The 19,222-nt window shown below is 27.7% G+C and overlaps 1 protein-coding gene across 5 annotated transcripts in view; it reads right to left on the bottom strand.

Moving 5' to 3' along the window:
* The window catches only part of LOC129611027 (uncharacterized), a 122,509-nt gene that overhangs the window by 17,948 nt on the left and 85,339 nt on the right, over positions 1–19,222 (bottom strand). Inside the window, exon 3 of one of the 5 annotated variants that reach the window (XM_055523934.1) lies at positions 3,665–3,781. The exons of the other annotated variants lie outside the window; for them this stretch is intronic. Within the exon in view, the coding sequence (XP_055379909.1) occupies positions 3,778–3,781 (4 nt within the window). The 3' untranslated portion in view covers positions 3,665–3,777. Of the gene's footprint in view, positions 1–3,664; positions 3,782–19,222 lie in introns of those variants that run through there. 5 annotated transcript variants of the gene reach the window in all.

The raw sequence follows: 19,222 nt of genomic DNA on the forward strand, positions 1-19,222 counted from the left end.
TTTCACTTAATTTGCAAATTAAAAATTATAATAATTATTTCAATAACACATTATAATTATATTAAAGCTTTCTAAAATGAATGTAATAATAATTATTAGCAATATTATCAGTAATTATGTATCTTATTAATATCCCTTAAATAGGAATAATTGTTATTTAAAGTTAAAGCCCTGTTTAAATTGCTTTTAGGTTTTTGTTTCAAAGAATTTTAGCACATAACGCATGTATAACATGGAAATATATGAAAAAGTTTTTGTAATATCTGAAATATTTTCATATTTTTTAGTCTCTGACTCTTACTCTGTAGATTCTATAAACTAACCCCGATTTCAAGCCGATTACTTTTCTATTACATATTATTTTTGAAAATTTAAGCCCCAAAGGTTTGGTTTGTTATCATTTATACCTTTCCGGATTTAATTCAATGGATCATTTCAGTATTTATCTACAATATTGATTTTGGCTCTTTCGAAATCTGTCATAGTCAGATTAAATAACATTTATTTCTCCTCTTTTTTGATAAAGCCGAAATATTTTTTCTTTTATTTTAAAATTATTTTTAAGAAAATAATTTCAGTCTAAAGGCTATGCAATGTTTAAGCTAAGTTTACAGTTTTAAACTTTCAATTTCTTCAAAAAATTTGAAATACTTAAAATCACAAGACAAATAATGTATCTATAATAAAATAGATTTTGCAATTTATTGAATTAAAATTTTCACATAAAAAGATTCGAACCCCACTCATATTCGTATTTTCTCACATCTCTAAAAATCAATTCAATTTTTATATTGAAAATTTATTAGAAAAATAAAAGGAACAGAAAAAATGTTTTCAATTTTTTTTCATCATTTTTTTCCTTGTCATTGAACACTTTTTATTCTCATATACATTTCCTAATATAATATGAGTGGCATTTTACCGTATAACAACATTATTAACGATAAATTTAACATCTTAGTTAAAGTGAAAATTTCAATGAATCTTGAGACAATTTCTTAAATTTACTATAGAACACATGCATTCAGAGACAACCATATACAGTCATTAATACATAGACTGAAATCTTTATAAACACTAAAGAGAAATTCTGAAAGCTATGTAACTAAGAGATTCTTAATATTTTGTCATCAAAAAATTTCACATAATATGGAGTAGAGTAAAAAATGTGATGTCAGTTTAAAGCTTCTTTTCTGTAATATTAATGTTCATCTCGCTATACAAATAAATAAAACAGAAATTGGGTATGAACTTTTAGATTCATATTAATTTTTCCAGATTAGAAAATAACGTTGTGGAAAGGCAAATTTTTTTCTATATGAAAAGAGGACCAAGATGGATTACCTTAATAAGAAAATTTTTAAAGAAAATTTTCCACTGTGTAAACTTAAATTTACTTATATATAAAATAATATAAAATAATATTTTAAATTCAATATTTCTTATGTTCGTGCGCATTGCTCACTTTTGATTTGTTTTACGATTGTTGACAATCGTTTTGTTTCAACAATATTATTTGATCGGAAGATATGGAGTAAAGCTACTGATCAGACTAATCACAGAAATTCATACGATATAATAGATAAAATCAATTAAGAATTTTGATTCTGAGCAAGAATGTGGATGTATATATCTTTCGAAAACCAAGAATGCTTCCTTTCTGCTGTTGTATGAGTCATGACATGTGGCATACACCCTTTATATTGTTATTTGAAATCATATTTAATTACTTACTGAGAGCTGTAAAAACAATGCTTTAATATTAATTATAGTTCTAAGGCTATAATAATTATTAAAGCATTTTTGTACTCCATAATTATTAAAACATGCCGTTGTAGAGGATGCAAATTTCTTTAAAAATTCCTCTTTTATATAATTTAAAATTCCAATTTAAAATTACATTTCTTGTACAAAAATCTTGTTCTTTAATCAACATTTTCTCAACCTATAGCATTAAACAGTAGAAAACTCAAATTTCTTATAAAACCTACAAAAGTATAACAACACCCACTTTTAAAATACCGCCATTTTGACTGTTTTCTAATTTTAATCCATAAAAATATTGTTGTAACATTTGTTACATAAAAATTTAGCAGTGAAAATAATATTTCCGTTTTAAAAGAAAACAAAACGCAATTCAAGTACAAAACACCAAAAAGGTAACGTGTGAATCCCAGCAAATAAATCATCTTCCATAGGCAATTTATATACATTTTTCGTTTTCTAATGCGCGGCGTGTGATTGATGTTAAAAAAAAACACCCGCTAGAAATAAAATTAAGGCAAATTTAAGAGAAGAAAATGAGAACGCATGAAATCATGAAATTTCGTATGAAATTTTCGACAAAAAAAAAGGTTTTATAAAATTCGTTCAAGTTTACAACTTCATTTCTAATATTTTTAATATTTTTATAGCAAAATAATGTTTCTTATTGAAAAATATCAATTGTATTCCATATGACGTAATGAAATTTTTAATAGGATTGTCATGAAATTTTGGAAATGCGCTAAATTTGTTGCTATTGTATTTAAGGTAGGATACTGTGTTGAAAATAACTCTCAATTAGCATTTATTTATTTAAAACTTAGCAATTACTATTATTAACGTAAAAGAGTTCTATCTTAAAAGCGTTCTATCTTTAAAAGGTTTTATATCACCGCAAGAGGCTTAAATAGACCAAAGGACGACATAATATTAGCCACTATTCATAATTATTTTTCAAACATAACTTTAGAAACCAGAACAAGAAAAGAATGGAAAAAAGTGTCTGCCTTCTACAGTTGCGCCCAGAAACGGATTTAAAGATTTTCCAAATTTTTCAAATGATTCTTAGATTTTTCAGAAAATTTCAGTTTTTCAAAATTTCTCAAAAATCTGAACTTTTAACATCGCAACAGGATTTGAAGGGTAAGTCGATACTAATTGAAACTGAGAATTCAACATTTATAATTTTGACAAAAAAATGTAAAGGCCTTCACGAAAAGTTTTTTTTATATTTCGAATTGCTGAAAAGTTTCTTACTAATTAAAGCCAATCTTTTCGGTAAAATAAATGAAAGACAATTTATCAATTTATTCCAAAAACAAAACTCTGCCTTTATTTTTACCTCTTAATCTGATTACTAAACTAACTAGTCTTTAAAAGCAAATTTTATTCCTTACAACTTTAAACAAATTTTCAATGTCGACATTTTGCCATTTTTTTATATTATAAAATTGCTGCCAAAACACGAAATGAATTTTGTGTCCTTGAAATAAAATTGCAACATTTCCCTATAAATTTTATTCAATAACAATATTCTTGAAAATTTTCACCATTATCTATAGTATTTTATCAGTTTATATCAACATTTTGATTCATTCAACCAAACGAATATTTTCAGTCTCAATATACATAGATAGTAGGAAAGAAGAAAACCTTGATTTATTTACAAAAACAAAGAATCTTAAAACTTCATTGCACGAATTCCTTTGAGTAAATCCAACAACGAAATACAAAAAAAAGCAAAATAGAAATTCCCTCAAGTTATGTTCCATTTTTTTTCTCTGTGTATTAAATTTTTTTTCTTTCTTATTTGAAAAAGAACCTCAACTACAGCAGTATGAAATACGGCATTAAAAAATAATAATAGTTTAAAAAAATAAAATAATAAACTTACCTTGAATGTTGCTAACTTCAAAAAGGAACAAAAAATAGAAATAAACAATAAGAAAAATGTGAACAAAAAAAAAATTATCAAGCTCTGTGTTGTTTAACCTGAAGCGACAAAATTTACACTTACCTGTAAAGAGATAAAACACAAAAAAAAATAAAGGATTATTTTTTAATTCTACTGTGGTGAGCATTTGAATTATTTTTAATAATAATTCATTATATAATTTAAATTTTATGCTTTGGTAAATTTTCATATAAAAAAAAAAGAAGAATAAAAATTTTTTTAGGTTTTGAAAAATCATTGAATTTTCCTAGTAAAAAAATGTATGAGAAAAACTCTACATAAAATTAAAGCTATAGGAAATAAAGGACAGAAATTTCTGTTATGCATAGCATATAATTTTAAAATGGTCAATGTTATGTAAAAGAGACCCTATATAGTTCTGTCTTTAATAATACACAATTTATGTTCCTCAGGTGAACAATATTGTTTCTGAAATTCTTTTTGCAACATGTGAACACTCAGATTAACAAAATATAACTTTCGAGTACGAAACAATGTAAGATTTGACTAAAATTTAGTCAGAATATTGTGAAAGTAATTGAATCTGACCATTGGTGCAGTGGTTATGGCACCGGTCCTTTAACCGAAGGGTCTCGGGTTCAAACCCCGGTCAGGTCACTATAAAAATTATATTCAATATTATTATAACTTAATATACAATACTAATAAATATTATACAAGTAATTTTCAAATATTCGTAATATTGCATATTAAAAAAAAAAACTAAGAAAAATAAACAGTAAATATTAATAACCTCAAATAATTAATATAAATAAAACTACGGCAGGTTAGTCACCTACCTAGTTAAACTCTATGACGCTATGAAACTAGTGCATGAGAAATCATGCACTAGCCCTATGCTCCTTCTAGGAGTGAATAAGGAAAAAAAAATTGAATCCTAGAATAAATGAATACAGAAACCCTATAAAAAAATCCAAAAAAACAACGAACAATAATGTCATCATCATTTTAATAAAATAAAGAATTTCTTAATTGAGTTTGATTTTCAATATTATGCGAAAATCCCTTGAAGAATATCAATTTCATAAATAGAATTGCATGTTCAAATCATTCTATTGGAAACGTTTTAATGCAAATCCAAAAAAAAATTTAAGTCATTTCACAAGAAGACCCTTAATAATTTATTATGACAACATGAGTACAAATTTAAGTTCAAATTTTATTAAAAGATTTATTATGATACTCAATCAAATCTGTAAGTTGTCTTATTGGTACATGGAAACTTTTATGTAAGGTAATAAAGCATGTATACGGAAACATGGCACACTTTTATCATAACCTCTCTTTTAATAATTATTTCAAATAAACTCTTTTTTAGAGAGCATGTACAATTTTGTTTTCTCCTTTTCAATTAATTCTGCAAATCTGTACCAATTTTAAACGTCTATTACCCCCAAGCCGAATAATTCATTAGTATTATGACAATAATAATTGACATTAAATGATTTCCAGAAAAATAATCATAAGCAACACTCTAGGAATGCAGAGGATTATGTTTTACACACGTCCGCTCTTTTATTATTGTTTTTCCTAAGAACGGAGAGCACAGATTCCTTAATTTCTGTGGCGCATCAAAAAATTTCTTTTAAGACTGCTTACTTTATATTAAAATTACTACCTTATTAATTTTACCTAATCTTATTCCATCATTCACTAATCACTACCCTGTAATTTACTTAAACTTTTGTTTTTTTATACAATGAACGCTTATCATACGATTTTATTTAATTTTAAACGAAAAACAAATTTTCTTAATTTAAAAATTTTCGTATTATCAAAATTAGGAAAGTAATTAACAAAAATGCACGACAAATCTATTAAAATTTTTTTTTTACATTTGAATGAAACAAATTAGATTTTTTTTTTTGCTTTTATTTCCCCCTTTAGAATTTGTAGCAAACTCATAAATATTCACCTAATAAAATAAAATCTCCAGGCTTATATAAGGATATTTTATAGAAATTAAAATAAATGTATGATAATTTCTTAAGAAAAAAAATTTCAGAACCAAAGTTAAGCAATATTTTTACGCATACTTATAATTATAGCACTGTAGATTAAAAGAACAACACAATTTCGTATAAATATAATATAAATGACTTTTAAATCTTTTGAATTAATTTTGGCTACAATTAATAATGAAAATAAGTTGCTGTATTACGACTAGAATATGTAAAATCCTTAATAAAAAAAACTACACATTATGTATGTATATAAACCATATACACATGTATGTAACACCCGTATATTATTACAATAAAGCTTTAAAGAAACATGTGCCAAAAATCTTCTTAATTACAATTTCTCATACCACAAAAATTTAATAGGAAAAGAGAAAAATAAAATTTAAGAAAATAAAATATTCATTCGATAATAAAATGAAAACTTTTCCTTAAGAAAATTTTCTTTTTCATTATTGTGTTTCTTTTTTTTTCATTTCGTTTTTTTATTAAATTCAATTCTTTTTAAAGTGAAATTAATTAAATAAATTTTGTATTCATTAAAAGCTGTCAAAATAATGTTATACATTTTTGTTAACAAATTAATAATTAAATTATAGGCTTGAGAGAAGTATTTCCTCATAATTATGAAATTTTAAACAGACGAACAAATTTTCAATTTATAAGGAAGAAATTTAATTTATAAGTCCCACGGTTGAATAACGCGTTATCTTAAAATATTCAATAATCACAATATAACCCAGTTCTGTTATCCTATTAATTATAAAATTAACGATAAAAATAACGGCAGGAAACAGGAGATTACATGAGAGTAAAATTTCAAGAGCGGGTATTTAAATAAAATTATTTTAAAAATTTTAAAATTTTCGCATTTGAATTTTGAAAACTTCATATATTGAAAAATTATAAAAAATTGCATATTTTTAGGGGTAGTATACAATTTTACTTTTAAACATAATTATTTTTATTAAAACTTTTGACTAACTAGTATAACATGTTCCAAAATAATATTATGAACATTGTTGTATAACTAAAACATAATTTTTGTCAACCAATTACTCGTCAGATTCCTACAACATTTTTATGACAAAAAACAATGCAAACTCTAAAATGAATATTATCAAAAACAAGTAATAAAGCATTTTTACAAAAATCAGCAACACACTCGTATACACTCGTTTATGATAAACATTAAAAAGAATATCCTAGGAAAAAGTAATTTGCTGGCAAAAAGAAATTAACAAAAAATATTTTGCAAATGTTGGGCATTTCCGTACGACACACTTTAGCGTATTTAATTGTTTATCGTAGAAAGAAATGGAACAGCAGTTAGTAGAACATTGTTAATAAAATATTAGATAATTGAAAAAAAAATTTTCAATTATCTTCCCAATAACCTTTGCATTAGTAAAAGATGAACAAGATGATTGTATAAGCAAAAATTTCCGATTAATATTTTTAAAATATAGAACAAAGTTAATTGTAAAAATTTAGAAAAATCTTTTATATATAGGTTTCAAATTTCTAATACACATTCAAATTGTCAAAATTCGAATTCTTAATGAAGAATTATATTTGTAATATTTGGTGTAAACAATACATCTTAAATTTTGGAATCTATGCAAGTCCCAACAATGGAAACTTTGAAGAATATAATTCACAGAGCTTCTCGCTAAATATTTTAAAGGATTTGCTGCAATTTTAATTAAGAACTGTTGCCAATTAAATGATAAAACAAGTAAAAACGTTTAAGTCGGTATAAACCGATTGAATAATACCCTGCACCTTTCGTTATTGTGTAGCAATTACTCGAACCTGTGAAGTCATTCTGTAGAAACTTCACGGATATGTCTGACCTATAATTGGACATCCGACTGCCAAGTTTCATGAATCTGACTTTATAATTTTTCCAAGTATTTAAAATTAGCTTTTGGAGTTGTATGGCAAGTACCTGAACCTGTCAAACAATTCCATCAAAACTTCACAAATATATCTGATCTACAATCGGACACACAACTGCCAAGTATCATGAATCTGACTTTATTATTTTTCCAAATATTTAAAATATGCTTTTGGAGTTGTTTGGCAAGTCCCCGAATCTGTCAAGCAATTCCACTAAAACTTCACAAATATATATGATCTATAATCGGACACACAACTGCCAAGTTTCATGGATCTGACTTTATTATTTTTCCAAATATTAAGAATAAGCTTTAAGACTTGTATGGGAGCTACTCGAACCTGTCAAGCAATCGCACCAAAACTTTAGAAATATGTCGGACCTATAATTGGACACACGACTGCCAAGTTTCATCAATCTGACTTTATTATTTTTCCAAATATTTAAAATTAGCTTCTGGAGTTGTATGGCAAGTACCCGAACCTGTCAAGCAATTCCTCTAAAACTTCACAAATATATCTGATCTATAATCGGACATCCAACTGCCAAGTTTCATGAATCTGACTTTATTATTTTTCCAAATATTTAAAATTAGCTTCTGGAGTTGTATGGCAGGTACCCGAACCTGTAAAGCAATTCCTCTAAAACTTCAGAAGTATATTTGACCTATAATTGGACACATGACTGCCAAGTTTCATGAATCTGACTTTATTATTTTGCCGAATATAAAAAATTTGCTGTTGGAGTTGTATGGCAGCCACCCGAACCGGTGCAGCTATCCCATTATAATTTTTAGAGCATGTGTAGAATATAATTGGACACATGTATACAAAGTTTTATATTTATAGCTTTATTAGTTTTTGAAATATTTAAAATAAACTCTTGGAGTTGTATGGCAGCTACCCGAACCCGTTGTCCGAATTAGTCTAGTAACAATAGGGCTCGTCCTTGGCACAAAAGAAAAAACTTGTGAAAGTTTGGTGTCGATTGCATTATTCGTTTTTGAGTTATCGTGCGAACGGACGGACGGACGGACGGACGAACGGACGGACGGACGGACAGACGGACATGTCTAAATCGACGCAGAATTTTACGCTGAGCAAGAATATATATATATGTCCATACCGCAGATGACTCCTTCAAGTAGTTACAAACTCCATACCAAAGTTAATATACCCTTCACGAAGTGCAGGGTATAAAAAATCATGTGAAACTTAAGCTGTAATGTACATTTTTTAGCACTTTTCCAAAAAATTTTTTGAAAAAAGTGCTTATTAGTTTCACTCTGTCCGTCCGTCCGTCCGTCCGTCCGTCCGTCCGTCCGTCTGTCCGTCCGTCCGTCCGTCCGTCTGTCCGTGTGTCTGTTTACAAAACTTCTATACCTTTGAAGATAGAAAGCTGAAATTTAATACGTACATAGATCTTCACTAGAAACTTATTTCCGTAGAACAAAATTTTTACCTATCTCCCCCCCTCTATAAGTTATACCCCCCCAAAACCCTAAAAATGGCCTTTTTTAAATATTTGTTGCAATGAAACCATAAGCATTTTTGAAATTTTGCAAACGCAGAAAGGCAGTGGCTTGCTTCCCCTTGCGCGGTATACTATAGTTCAACTTAAGAAAATCAAAATGGCCGCTCAAATTTACCGTTATTTAAAGTCCTTTTTTTCCAAATTTTTGATGTCGTTTTTCTTCTAGACCCCAGACTGTAGAAGCTTGAAATTTTAGGAGCTTTTAGATATTAATAAATAGTTCATTTTGTTAGAAGAAAATTTTTTTCCATCTCCACCCCCTCTCAAGTTATCACCTCTTGAAATTCGTAAAATTTGAATTTTTGACACCTTATATTTCCGAAACCGCAAGCTTTTCCAAATTTCTGTAAACGCAAAAAGCTAACGGTAAATTCAGTGAAATTAAAAAATATAATTATTTTTCTTAACTCACACAATTAACCCTTAAAATCGAGCATTATGTTAACCCCTTTTTATATTAATTTTTGCTTTATTTCAAAGACTGCATATATGCGTCATCCTAAATATATGCAATCCTAGAAATAGTTTTGTATATGAATGAAAATAATTTTAATAGTGTGATAGCTATACATAGACTGTATTTAAAAGCAGAATTTTCACTTGTTGAAGGGAAAAGTGCTACAATACAAACCATTGGTTTGACCCAACTTTATTTATCGGACTGTTTAACACTCAACATTAACATTCACCTTTTTATACCCGTACGAACGTATGTTCGAAGGGTATACTAAATTTGCCTTACCGTTTGTAACGCTAAGAAATAACGGTGTTAGATATAGACTCAAGTGTATGTTTTTGATCAGCGTCAAATTCTGAGTTGATTTAGCTTTGTCTGTCCGTCCGTCCGTCCGTCCGTCCGTCCGTCCCAACGATAACTCAAAAACTAATTGAGCTAAGTTCACCAAATTTTCACAAATGATTTATTGTAGTAAGTGCCAGAACCCTATTTAAATTGGACGTGATCGGGGTACCGGTTCGGGTAGCTGCCATACAACTTCAAAATTTATTTGGCTATATCTCAGAAACTATAAAAGCTGTGGTATTGAAATTTCACACAAACGAATATATCAGTAGGGCCAATGTGTTTCATAAAAGTCGTTGAAATTACTTGGCCCCTTCTGGTACCTGCCATACAACTTCAAAAGTTATTTGACTATATTTCAGAAACTATTAAAGCTATGGTATTGAAATTTCACACAAACGAATATATTAGTAGGGCCAATGTGTCTCATAAAAGTCGTTGAAATTACTTGGCTCCTTCTGGTACCTGTCATACAACTTCAAAAGTTATTTGGCTATATCTCCGAAACTATAAAAGCTGTGATATTGAGATTTCACACAAGTGAATTTGTTAGTAGGGCCGATGTGCTTGATAAAATTCGCTAAAATTTCTTGGCTCTTTCTGGTAGCTGCCATACAACTTCAATAGTAGTTTGGCACAACCAGTATTTTGTGTTTAGTACTGAAATTGTGCATAAATTAATATGGTAATACGGCAACTTAAAGTTATAGTCTGTCCCATAGTTAGTTATGGCACATTAGATATTCGCACATAGGATAACAAATTCGTACGGGTATCACAGAGTTGACAAGGTCAACTCTACTTTTTTTCTCGTTTCTCAATAACTTTATATTTATAATTTTTAATGACAGCATTTAAAAACTTTATTACTAAGCATTTAAAATTTAATTTAAGCAACAATTGATGTCGGTAACTTTAATCTTATTCGTGATACTTTGTGAATAACAAAATATTGCTATCAATAATAATTATTTATAAAACATTTGAAGTTTCTGAGAAAACTCATCCCATAATACTTTTACAACTCTATATATGAAACTTCAACAAAAAGATAACATAAATGCCTTTTTAATATTATAGAAACGTCTCCCTATTGAAGGAGACTTTCAACAAAGTGGACAAAAAACAATACTTTTTTTTCCTACAATAACAATAATCCTTTATGCTACACAATGAACTCCACTGAATTTATTACATATAGTAATACTTTTCCCTTTAAAATCCTTATACAAAATGGAAATGGAGGCAAATCCCTTCCCATCATACAATAAATTTTCCGTCAATTTTATCTGAAATAAACGTTTATCTTACCATTTTCTGAATTGTATTAAAACTCCAAACTCTTCAAAACATTTCAAGAAAGTTATTCAAGAATGAAAAAAATAAGAATTATGTTCGAAAAGTAGTCAAGGATTTCAACGATAACAAATATTTAGAAAAAAACTTTATTGAACATGTTGAGTTTTTCTCATCTCGTGTTTAACATCTTATTTTTATACCCTGCACTTCGTGAAGGGTATATTAACTTTGGTATGGAGTTTGTAACTACTTGAAGGAGTCATCTGCGGTATGGACATATATATATATTCTTGCTCAGCGTAAAATTCTGCGTCGATTTAGACATGTCCGTCTGTCCGTCCGTCCGTCCGTCCGTCCGTCCGTCCGTCCGTCCGTCCGTCCGTCCGTCCGTCCGTCCGATCGCACGATAACTCAAAAACGAATAATGCAATCGACACCAAACTTTCACAAGTTTTTTCTTTTGTGCCAAGGACGAGCCCTATTGTTATTGGACTAATTCGGACAACGGGTTCGGGTAGCTGCCATACAACTCAAAGAGTTTATTTTAAATATTTCAAAAACTAATAAAGCTGTAAATATAAAATTTTGTATACATGTGTCCAATTACATTCTACATATGCTCTAAAAATTATAATGGGATAGCTGCACCGGTTCGGGTGGCTGCCATACAACTCCAACAGCAAAATTTTTTATATTCAGCAAAATAATAAAGTCAGATTCATGAAACTTGGCAGTCATGTGTCCAATTATAGGTCAAATATACTTCTGAAGTTTTAGAGGAATTGCTTTACAGGTTCGGGTACCTGCCATACAACTCCAGAAGCTAATTTTAAATATTTGGGAAAATAATAAAGTCAGATTCATGAAACTTGGCAGTTGGATGTCCGATTATAGATCAGATATATTTTTGAAGTTTTAGAGGAATTGCTTGACAGGTTCGGGTACCTGCCATACAACTCCAGAAGCTAATTTTAAATATTTGGAAAAATAATAAAGTCAGATTCATGAAATTTGGCAGTTTTGTGTCGAGTTATAGGTTAGATATATTTCTGAAGTTTTAGTGGTATTGCTTGACAGGTTCGAGTAGCTCTCATACAAGTCTAAAAGCTTATTTTAAAAATTTGGAAAAATAATAAAGTCAGATTCATGAGACTTGGCAGTCGTGTGTCCAATTATAGGTAAGACATATTTCTAAAGTTTTAATGGGATTGCTTGACAGGTTCGAGTAGCTCCCATACAAGTCTTAAAGCTTATTCTTAATATTTGGAAAAATAATAAAGTGAGATCCATGAAACTTGGCAGTTGTGTGTCCAATTATAGATCAGATATATTTGTGAAGTTTTAGTGGAATTGCTTGACAAGTTCGGGGACTTGCCATACAACTCCAAAAGCTAATTTTAAATATTTGGAAAAATTATAAAGTCAGATTCATGAAACTTGGCAGTCGGATGTCCAATTATAGGTCAGCCATATCCGTGAAGTTTCTATAGAATGACTTCACAGGTTCGAGTAACAGCTACACAATAACGAAAGGTGCAGGGTATAATTCAATCGGTTTATACCGACTGAAACGTTTTTACTTGTTCTATTTTATTTTTATTTTTTTTAAGATTCTCAATTATTATTTTTTCCATGAGTAGATAATCCTAACTTTTATCATCGAATCATCAAAATATTTTAATGGAAAAAAAAGGCAGCTGTCCTTGAGTTATTCTCTCGATTTTTAAAAAATTTTCAAGTTACTTTGCTTCCGCAGGACATGATTTTTTACACAATATTTTGTTAGCTTACAGTAAATATTAAACAGCGACCATTTCCTGTCTACTCTTTTAATGATTTTGTTATTCACGTTTAATGGATGGTTCAACAATAATTGTTACATCGAATCAATTAACGCCTGGACAGTACTTGAGCTTAAATCAATTTATTGAGAACATTATCAAATTATGTAATTTACTTTACAATACTTGAACATTTTAAATTATTTTTCTAGATTAGTCTTCAAGAACATCGTGATTCGATAATGTAATCGATAAGATTAATAATGCAACTTAGAAAAAGAGTATTGGTATAAAACTACGAAATTGGGTAGAGAATAGGACAAGATATATGCGTTTAAAGAGATCACCAGAAATGTCATTTATGACATTCTATACAAAATCATAATACGTGCAAACACTTCTATTTGAATCTAAGAATGCAAGACAAGTGGTCACTATTGCAATAGTATTTCACATATTTATTAATATTGAGCAAGACAACGAATCTTACATTTGAATTCCTACCGCTGTTCAATAGAATATCAAAATTAATTTACTGCCTTCAGTCATTTTAACTTAAAATTCTAACGAGTTTCCTTAGCTAAATAACAAATTCACTGAAACAAAATTATTATTTGTTTGAAAAATTCTTATTTATTCGAAATATTTCCGATTAAAAATAATCGGGAAACTAGAAATAGTCTATGATATTTAAAAAAATGAGAAAAAAGAAAGACTAATCAAATGATGGGTAAAACTGGCACAAAAAAAAAATAATTGAAATTCTCAAGTTCTTGTTTTTTTCTAAGACTTGTTGAACGCGAAACTAATTTGAAAAATCGTTGAAAAGGCAACAATGTAAAATAGTTTCAATGAAAAACAACAACAAAAACAAAGGATTGGAAAAATAATCTTTTTAAAATCATAACACTTAACAAATAGAGAAAAGTGTTGATAGTTAAATGCCAAAGACTCAATTTGAATATTGATTTTAGCGTTAATAGCGAAATTATCGTAAACGAAAACATTAAGTATTTTACAATATTTGCACTTTTCTAGCATATCAATTACTGGATAATGGAAAGATTTTTAACAAGCATAAAATAAGCTAACGCTGATGAATAGATACAATTTTCAATTGGAAGAAGAAAACAAAAATTTTGTGAAGTGATTTTTGTTTTAGAGATTATAGAAATTTAATATCGTAAGTAACTTTTAGAGATCAAAATTTAATATTGTAAGTGGAATTTTTGATAAAAAATAAGCAACGTGTCTGTAATAAAATAAGCAAATTGAGTCTGTTTTTAAATAATTTAATCACGACTAGTTAACATTAGCACTTAGTCATAAGGACATGTTATTGAAAAGGAAAGCGATCAAATTGATGCTTAGAGGTTATTTTATACACGGACTCTTTTATAATGAAGAGCACCACGTAAGATCAATTGTAAGAAAGTACAAAAGATTTTGGGGGCAAAATTGACATCATTAATGATAATTATCAATGCTAATTTAAGTAGCATTTAGCAAGTGACCGTAACAAAAATCTGCACCTTTTTCCATTGAAAGGCTGGAATATCGTAAAAACTGCACTTATCCAAAAAAAAACAGGGGCTTATTAGTCTTACTCTGTCCGACCGTCTATCCGTGTTTCTGTTTACCGAAAATCCACACACTTTACATCTCCCTATATAAGTAAATTCTTAAAATAATAAAAATTATACCCACTTAAAACTATAACAATACCATTTTTCCTTATTTATCTATTGTTGCCAAATCAGAAACGTTTCCATTATCGAAATCCGGTTTTTTTTTGAAATTTTTGGTACCGTTTTTTTTTGTAGACGGTAAGATGTAAAAGTAGGTAAAATTTAGTCTCTAGTTCTTTTTCTTTTTGCTCATCCTACATGTATGCAACAATTTTATACAAATATTTTTGGTATATTTATACAAATTTGGTTTTGGTATACTCAAATAAAAAAACATACCAGCTTGATTTTCGTGTACACCAAATATATGACAAGGAATCGAAAAGTTACATAGAAGTAATGCGATTAATTTGCTTTTAAATAAAAATCATCTTGTCAACCGTACCTATGCTCCACTTTATAGTTTATCTTCTTCGCATTTATATTTAAGGTATAAAAACTTGCATTTAAATTCACTTTTCATTTCTCAATAGTGATTAACAAATTTCTGCAAGATCATTTATTTAAGCAGCATTGTGTAATTTTACCAAAAAAAAAACAAGAATACGAGTATTTTCCACTCATCATTATAATGTGAAATTCTCAAGTTACTTCCTCATTCAACATTTTTCAGAATGAAATTTATTTCACAACAATAAATTAAGATAATTTTCATCCTTATGAGAACGTTTATCATATTGCTTTTAAGGAAATTAAATTCAAAAAAGATTTATTTTTTTTTTATTTTTTCTTAAAGGCATTTTATACTTTCTCTTAAACAACATTTTCAGATTTAAATCATTTTTTTTTTGCAATTTTAAAAAAATTTTAATAATATCTTGTGCTTACCTACTTAATATACAAAAAAAAAATTTAATAAAATTAAAATTCTAAAAGTTTAGTCACACACACACACAAAAAACAACGTAATTCCCATAAAAATGTTGTAACACATGTTTTGAGCTCAAAATGACTTTTTGTGATTTGAATCGCAAATACTTATAAATTTTTTTTAAATTAAATTTTCTGTAAATATCACCACCTCAGTACAGGTTTTAATAACATCTATTATAATAATTTCAATATGGTACTACCAAATATAAGATTTTTTTTATTCTTCATTTTTGTTCGCGTATATTATATATCACAAAAAATTGCATATATTTTGGCGTAAAAATGAAAATAAATTATTTTAAATCGTTTGTTTCTGTTGTCTGAATATTTAAAATAAAATTTTTAATTTAGTAGCTCATAATTTTGAAATATTGTAAGATTATAGCCAAAAATACCGCTGATATTCGGTGAGGGAAATAGCGACTAAAACATTATATAGATGCCTTCCAAATGCTGTTTAACATTTTTTATTAAAAAAATTCTAGTAACATTAATTTATTTAAGAGAAATGAAAATTTTAATTTATAGTAGCTACATAAAAATTTTTAATTCTATTTTACTAGGCATGCTTAGTTGAAATCGATTTATAATTTGAATATTATCCTTTATTTATTGTGTTAGAAAAAAATAGTTTAAATAGTTTTGAGCAAAACAATGTGATGCAATCCTGCCAACATTTTAAATTCAAATATGTCTACTTCTTTTTAAAATTTCTGTAATTCAAAACCATTTTCAAATATAAAATTAAAATCATTTTTCGTATTTAAATTGTAAATTATTGTTTTCACTTTAAAATAAAATTAAAATAAAAAAAAATTTTCTACTTGTTTAAAAAATTCAAAAATGTTTAGTGTATCCTTTTTCACCACAAATATTTTTAAAGCTTTATATTACGAAATGAAAATTTTTAAAGTGCCAAGAATTTTTCCACCACCTGAAGTGAAATATAGTTTATCCTTGAAATTACATTATACTCAAAAATATAAAAGAACGCATACACAGACATGTTAATTTACCATTGAAAGTTTTTATATTAAATGAAAGAAATAATTGTGTGAAAGAAGAAAATTTTTGAGATATGGAAATGTTTTCCATTATATTGAAAAACAAATTTTAGGACAATAAAATTGTAACACACTCAGAAAAATATGTGAGTATGGGAAAGATTCGTAATTGTTCAAAAAGAAAATTTTAATATTGTAAACAATGAAATACATTTATAAATTATTACACATAATTACTCACATACTATCTATAATATATTACGGAAAATTCGTATATATCGTCCATTTGCGAGAACAATGGCATAAGTCAAAATGTAGAATCGCAAACATGCTTTTATTACTAATATATTTTAATATACAAGGCTTTTCTATAACAAAATAATAAACGAAAATTATTTCATGTACTTGTAGAATAGTTCTATATCAACGTTTTTTAGACTTAGATAATAATTTACACTCGGCTATAAATACTTTAAATTCCAGAAGTCGAAGTTATATCTTTGAGTTGAATCGTTATTCTTCCCAATGTGCGATATGTTACGATATTCTGCGGAAATATAGCCAAACCATTACCAGTACGCTAATACACAATTAGTTACCGCTAACTCTCCACTAACACTGCTGCAATAATAAAAACGTGTTAAAAGGAAAATTCTAAAAATATGTAGTGCAAATTTTACACTAGTATTCGAAATTGCAAATTTTACACTAGTGCGGCAAGTAAATAAGTAAAACAACAACAAATGCGATCAACTGTATTATATCAACTTTATTATACCGGTACAAAAGATTGATTCCGAAATTTCCATGAGAAGTGCTTTTAAAATAAAAAGTTATAACATGCTTTTTGAAAATGTCTAAAAAATACACATATAGTTGTTCAAAATAAATTTCGGCTTCAGCTTTCATAAATAGTGGACTGGTTTATAAAATAGTTTAGGCTAAATGTGACTACCACAACCTTAAACATTTTCGAAAATCTGAGGATCATAATTTATTAATAAGGGCATTACTTAACTTTTATGCCAGTAATTTATTTTGTGGAAAATCTCAAAATTGTAGTCTAGATCGTTTCTGAATTATAAGGAAATGTTGAAGTTTACTTTAAAATTGCTTATATCGCACCATTATCACAGCTACATAGGAAATTACCAATTCTGATTAAGCATCAAGTGTGAAGTAAATTAAATTTTTACTTCCGCAAGCAAGTACCCAAAAAAAATTATATATTCAATATAAGAAAATAATAACGAAACTTTCAAAAATCATAATCAAAATGAAAACAAATAAAAACAGAAATAAAATTTTTTATGAATAAAATTAAAAAAGTAAAAGATAGGCAAAAAATTGATTTTTTTTTCTTCCCGCTTATATCAAACCTAAAGCCTGGTTTACATCGCACTTAAATCAAAATTAAATCCAAGTCGACATCGCGAAAACGTTCTCATAATTGAAAAAATTATCATAAGTTTTCTAACAATTATTCAAAACTATTCTAGGCTAAGTAAAATATAAATTGAAATTACTTGCAAACACCATGAAAATTTTAATTTCAACAATGATATTCTAGGTCAGGAAATGCCCAAATTCAAAACATTTGTCGAATTCAAGTTAATTTTGACTTTATTTAGAGTCTACTTGTTTTAAAATCTAAATTGACCATGAAATTATGGATTTCAGCGCACAGGCAATTTTAATTTTTTCAATTTTACTGCCTGTTAGTAAATTTTATTTATTATTCAATCATAAAAGAAACATAACTATTGTTAAAGTGTTGACACTCTTGACACTGATAGTTCTTCAAACTATAATTTTTACTCCTGCTGGAGTAATTTGAAGTAGACCATTGTATGAAAACAATCAGTGTATCGCAAATTATTGATAAAATAATAACAAAAAATCTGAAAATTAAATTTCTAAAATGTCAACCAAATGAGAAAAGAAAAACATTTCACATAGCAATACTTCAACTTAATAAAAAAAAACATACTATGATAATAAAATCACAAAAAAAAAAAAACAAAAAAGCGTGAATGATATCATCTTGCGTAACAGTCAGCCAGGCCCATAGTAGACACAATTGAATAAAGTAATAAATAAAAAGAGAAAAACTAAAATGTTTTTTATCGATTTTTTTTCTTTTCTCTTGCTCATTTTGTTTCCATTCCGCATTCTTGCTTTATAAATTTTCTAAATGACAAAATAAAAGGAAAAAAAAAAAATATTTTGTGTTGGAAAAAATCACTCTACCTTCAAAAGATTTAAGGATTTTTCAATTTGATTCATTTATAAGTCCTTTTACTCGTACAAAACAAAATTTCTCTTTTTCGTTCCTGTTACAGTGGTAAAACGCGTTAGAAATATAAAAATGAAAATTGTTTTCCAGTAACAACTACGAATATTTTATTAATTTTCTTTTTCTTCTCATATTGTTCATTCACATGATGGCTCTATATTTGATGGCTCAAATATTTTGACACACTCATTTATTTTAATTAAAAATAACAAAAAAGATGGAGAATTTAATTACCTGGACATTAGTAATCATCTTAATTTTTTAATAATAGCAATTTTTTAATAATTTGATCATGAATGGCGCCTAGCATTACTTGTAACTTGTAAAAATGGCTGAATATTTTAAG

This window comes from Condylostylus longicornis, unplaced genomic scaffold (genome assembly GCF_029603195.1).
Source record: "Condylostylus longicornis isolate FDR11 unplaced genomic scaffold, ASM2960319v2 ptg000048l, whole genome shotgun sequence".
In the NCBI taxonomy this organism is placed as follows: domain Eukaryota; kingdom Metazoa; phylum Arthropoda; class Insecta; order Diptera; family Dolichopodidae; genus Condylostylus; species Condylostylus longicornis.